The sequence below is a fragment of the Montipora foliosa genome, chromosome 1, assembly GCF_036669935.1.
Source record: "Montipora foliosa isolate CH-2021 chromosome 1, ASM3666993v2, whole genome shotgun sequence".
In the NCBI taxonomy this organism is placed as follows: domain Eukaryota; kingdom Metazoa; phylum Cnidaria; class Anthozoa; order Scleractinia; family Acroporidae; genus Montipora; species Montipora foliosa.
In genome coordinates, this window is record NC_090869.1 from 10,522,101 (window position 1) to 10,527,100 (window position 5,000).

General features: G+C 39.6%; 1 protein-coding gene across 2 annotated transcripts in view; it reads left to right on the top strand.

Annotated features, from left to right (window-relative positions):
* LOC137978983 (piezo-type mechanosensitive ion channel component 1-like) overlaps positions 1-5,000 on the top strand; it is a 76,863-nt gene that overhangs the window by 54,210 nt on the left and 17,653 nt on the right. For both annotated transcript variants that reach the window (XM_068826160.1, XM_068826231.1), the window contains 5 exons: positions 1-64; positions 1,159-1,235; positions 2,118-2,270; positions 3,188-3,534; positions 4,343-4,843. The exon at positions 1-64 is cut by the window's left edge and continues 26 nt beyond it. In XM_068826160.1, the coding sequence (XP_068682261.1) occupies positions 1-64; positions 1,159-1,235; positions 2,118-2,270; positions 3,188-3,534; positions 4,343-4,843 (1,142 nt within the window). The remainder of the gene's footprint in view (positions 65-1,158; positions 1,236-2,117; positions 2,271-3,187; positions 3,535-4,342; positions 4,844-5,000) is intronic.

Below are 5,000 nucleotides of genomic sequence, written 5' to 3' on the forward strand. Positions count from 1 at the left end.
TGCGAACGCAGTTAGACGCTGTTAGACGTGAGGACAAGGGAAAAATGGATCGAATAAAGAAGTCGTAAGTAAAATTTTCTTTGACTATGAACGTTTTTCGGTTGTGAAGGTGGGATTAAGGATATTATAGTGCCTTATCTCTTTGAAGGAAATACCCAAACGTTTTCCCATCGACATGTGGTAACCCTTACCAGCTCTACTAGCCTAATTAGTAGTTGTACTTGTCACTAGACCGTCCCGTCCGAAAATGGTTTAGAGTTAGAGAACTAATAGACCGATTTCGATGTATTAAAATTCAGTCCGAAACAAAAGACATCATCTCGAGGCTCTGGGGAACAAATCCCAGAGCCTCGAGATGATGCCTTTTGTTTAGGACTGAATTTTAATGTCTCGAAAGTGCGCTTTTTGTGCAGCGGAAAACTTGGGAACAATGACAGCGGCGGCAAAACATCCTTCACAGATATTCTCGCAAGTTTGACTGAATCTAGGAGACGATATATGTTAACCCCGTTAGAATAATGTAATCACTTGTGAATACTTGGATACTTGAGTGCTTCTCAAAAGGAGTCGAACAAACGACTTCTTATTTAATGGCCTGGTTTCCTCGGGTTTCTAGTAGCTTAGTAGTGGATCATCTGAGCCAGTAATCTGTACGTTATTAGGTTCGAGTCGGAATTATTCACGAGTCAATAACTGAAAAAAAATGCATTTCAGTTCTGAGACAATAGGGAAGATATCTGTTTACAAACATTGCTTTTATTATTCAAATTTGCCAACCACAGGAACAAAAGACCTTCGTTTCGATAGCCAGTGAGGCTCTGGTTGGCACATTAATGACAATGGGTGACGTCAACGATATCTTCCCTATATTGCAAAGGGCTTGAGCAGTGCATAAAGTGTCATGCCTAGGGTAGTCTTAGTAATATGAGAATTTAGTTTTCCCTTATTTCCACCCTCAGTGCCATCCATTTTGGTCAGCAAATGGTTATTAAACGTAAAATTAAATTCTCACCAAGAGCAGAGAAGACACAGACACTTGTCGAGAACAAGGGAACACAGAGAACAATTTCGGTGGCGACGTACAATGAACAGGTTCTTCACTTGTATCTTTATTTGTCTGTGCGCGATGTTTATATTTGTCTTTTGTTTCAATAAAAGGCTTTACAAATTGAAAAAGAAACTTGCCAAGCTACACCCGGAGGGAGAACAATACGAACCGCAGTCACATTATGAAGGTACAGAATAGACCAATGAAGGCTAATGCGGGCAAATCTTTTCAAATGCAAATTAATTTTCCCGCTTTAGCCTCCATTTCATGCTAGATCCAGTCCAACCGTTAGAATACGAAACTGGCCTATTGTAAACATCGTTGCGTCATATAATTCGGTAGTAGTCTGTTTTCTACCTTTTAGCGTAACCCGTCGTCTCCTTCAATTTTATTGTAGTGTTGATGAGATAGACAATGTTAAAATTTCACTGTCTCGTTATTTTTACGACCAAAAGAACGCGCAAAATAGTGTTCATGTACTGTACGCTTTATTGTCCCGGTTTGAACAGAAGACGGAAATAATCGCATTGTTGTTGTTGTAAACCGTTGTTTTGAAGAGCCTTTCTCTTATTCGATTTTTTCCGATAACATTCGTCGCTCAGTGCTTGTCATCCTTTTTGGGCTCACCCAAATCTCAAAATATCCACGCTTATTACATGCCAAACCATTCAATAAGATGGGTTTATTATATGGACGGGAGTGTTTTATCGGGGACTAAAACACGCGCAGAATCATCACGGCCACTACATCCGGGAACCGAGTGGCGTATTTTTCGTGTGAAACACGAGTGGTCATATTCAGCAACGACGTCATGATTCCCACCTTTTTTTTTCCACCTTTTTTGTTTGTATTAATACCCAGTATTTATATTACATTTATTATTAGTGTCCATATAATAAAGCGAATTACGCATTAGCTCGAAGATATGAATTTTATGTTCTCGTGGCAAAAACAATATCTCACTCGTTCGCGGATTTTGTTCTTGCCTTTCAAACATAAAATTCATATCTTCTCGCCACTGTGTAATATCCTCTATTTTTCTGACCTTACGGAACTTACTTTGACACAGCAATCTATTCGGGTGATTACAAATGGTTTGAGAGCGAATCCGAGGACGAACTGGAGAGTGACTCGCCCACAGGAAGCCCAACTCATGACAGGACAGCCACTCCAAGTGAGACCAGCGGGCAGCCAAAAGAATCCAAGGAGAACAAGCGTAAAGGTAATAGTGAAGTTAGAAACCAGCTTATTGGCTAATCGAAATGCCTTTTCAAAAACTATTTTCCCGAATCTTGAGTTGTCCTGATGAGAAAAACGAGCAAAAGGTAAATTTCAAATTAATTTTGCTCGCAACAGCCCATTTCTTTTCCTTTGCAGTCATTTCGGAAATGTTTAATTTGCTGAGGATCTTTTATTGATCACTCATAGGGGTTATCGAGTTGTGTTTGCTGTAGCGACGCGAAGGGCTGACGTAGTTTCAGTTCTTGAAAATTTCACAGCTTTCAAGTTTGACCTTGGCATTCTAGATTTTCGGCAACTACCGTCAGAATTCAGTCACTTGTTTGACTTGTGCACACACCATGGGATAATTCGATTATCGCTAAACGTTGCTTATTGGTATTTTGGCCTTTTTTTAGAGGTAGATGTGCAAGTAAATGAATACTCTCGTATCTTTGTTTGCTCTTTGGCCCTTCTTTGCTATGTTTTCATCATGTGGAATCTGCATTGTCCAGGCACTCTTTGTGCCCCTTAGCAAATGTTTATGTTTTTTAAAGCAGTCTGCGATACGCTGTTAAGAGGGAAGACTTAATTGGTAAATAAATAAATAAATAAATAAATAAATAAATAAATAAAGGATGTTTCTTTTCAAAAATTCTGTAATTTAGCCCTATTATCTTATGTACATGTATAAGTAATCACATGATTTCGAGTGCAGTTTGGACTAAACAAGCATGACTCTTTTTTTTTTTTTTCAAAGACGAACAATCTGTAGTCTTTAATTACGAATGCTTATGAGACTTTCTTTGATCATTGCCCAATAAGAATGCTTCGTTTGTTACCTTCTTTTGCACCGAATTTCCTCTTTGCCAATCTTGCCAATCAGAATGGATAATTTTTTTCCCTGTATATTATTTATAGGTAAAGCAACAGAACCCACAGGAGGGGCAGCCTCGTCAGGGGATGATGAAGATGATGATTTCTTAGAAGTTATTGCTCCGGAATTACCTGCGGACGATGGGCACCCCGAAGGAGTCGAGGTTAAAATAAAGCGATGGTGCAGTTGGGTGTATTACTATATCGCCATCTCTGTTGATAAGGTCATAGACTTGTTGAATGATATCTCGAAAGACTACAGAGAAATTGCTGATCAATTGAAAAAAGAGCGAAGGGAGAAAAGAATCGAGAAGCTTCGCCGTGCGAAGTTTGGATATTCGGGTGCTCGGCAACGGCTCGGAGACGCGTCAGACCCTGAAATGGATACAAAGGTGTGTTTTTGGTATAACGTTGGTACAAGTTATTTTAGGACTATTCTTTATAATAAATGGGAGGTACGCAAACAGCTGATACCTTCATTTCTTCCATTCGATTTATAGGTATTGATTCAAGATTTATTTCTTGTGTTTTTCCTTTATAAAATATTGAATATATTAATATTTAAAGTGAGTGTGAAAAGCCTTTTTTTTTTTATCCCAAAACAAATTCAATAGAGTTGCCTCCAGGTAGAGGTCTCTGAATCCCAAACATTTGATTTTATCTTTGTGTAATTAATTATTCAAGTCTCCTCTGTTTGCGACTTGAAAAAAATGGCTTATTTGAGGCAGAATTTGTAAATGGAAATATGACCAAATGTGGAGCAAAACTGCGTCTGCAACGGTTTCGTGTACCAAAATTGAGGTATTTAACAAATCGAAAGTGGTTCAGCGTTGTCTGTACTCTTATCGACAACGATATTCGTCATCACAGTTTCGATTTGTTTTTTACCACAATATTCAACGCCAAGTAAAGTTTTTATTTCAGAGCGTGACCAAAATCATGACACGAAGAAAGAGCAAGCGTTGTCTATAACTTTCTCGCAATATGATTGGTTTACTTCCCAAAATGGGCATTCCTGATGGGTTATTACATTGCGTGACAAATTGACGCGAACTTGACGCGTACAGCGTTGTCTAGACTCTCATCGACACCGGCAAATTAGCCAATCAGATTGCGAGATTACAAGCAATTGTGATAAAAATTGCAATGTACGCACATACAAACTTTGACAAGTGTCTTTTCCATTTCTCGAATTCTCAGAGCATGACGTCTCGGTTGACGATGGAGGACGAAGACGCCTGGTTTGCCTCCAACCTGGATTTAGATGATTCTGACGGCAGCGCGAATTGGCGGAAATCGAACATGCGCATATCACGCCTCACCATAGCGTTCGTGTACGCTTTGCTGGCACACACTGATATCCTGTGCTATATGCTCATGATATTAAATCACATGGTGTATGCCAGTGTCTTGTCACTGCCTCTTCCTTTGTTGGTGTTCATGTGGGGCATGCTGTCCATTCCCAGGCCTACCAAGATCTTTTGGATCACGGTGATGACGTACACGCAGATTGTGATCGTGGTCAAGTACTTGTTCAAGTTTCAGTTCATTGATATTAATGACTGTAACCGCACTGAGGGTTTAGAGAAGAATAGTCCCATGTGTCCACCAAGGCTGATTGGCATCGAGCGAGATGGTCACGCCTCCGCTTACGATCTCTTGTTGCTGTTGGTTCTCTTTTTTCACAGATACTCCTTAAAGGTAAACCGTCAGTAAACAAGTTGTTTACATTCTGAGATTTGTTTAACTATAATTGTGTTGAATAGAGCGGTTTTCAATTGAGTGATTGGTTCAAAGTTCTCGAGCGACTTTTTCAACCAATCACAAGTGAAACCAATCGTGGCTCGCGCGTGCACAT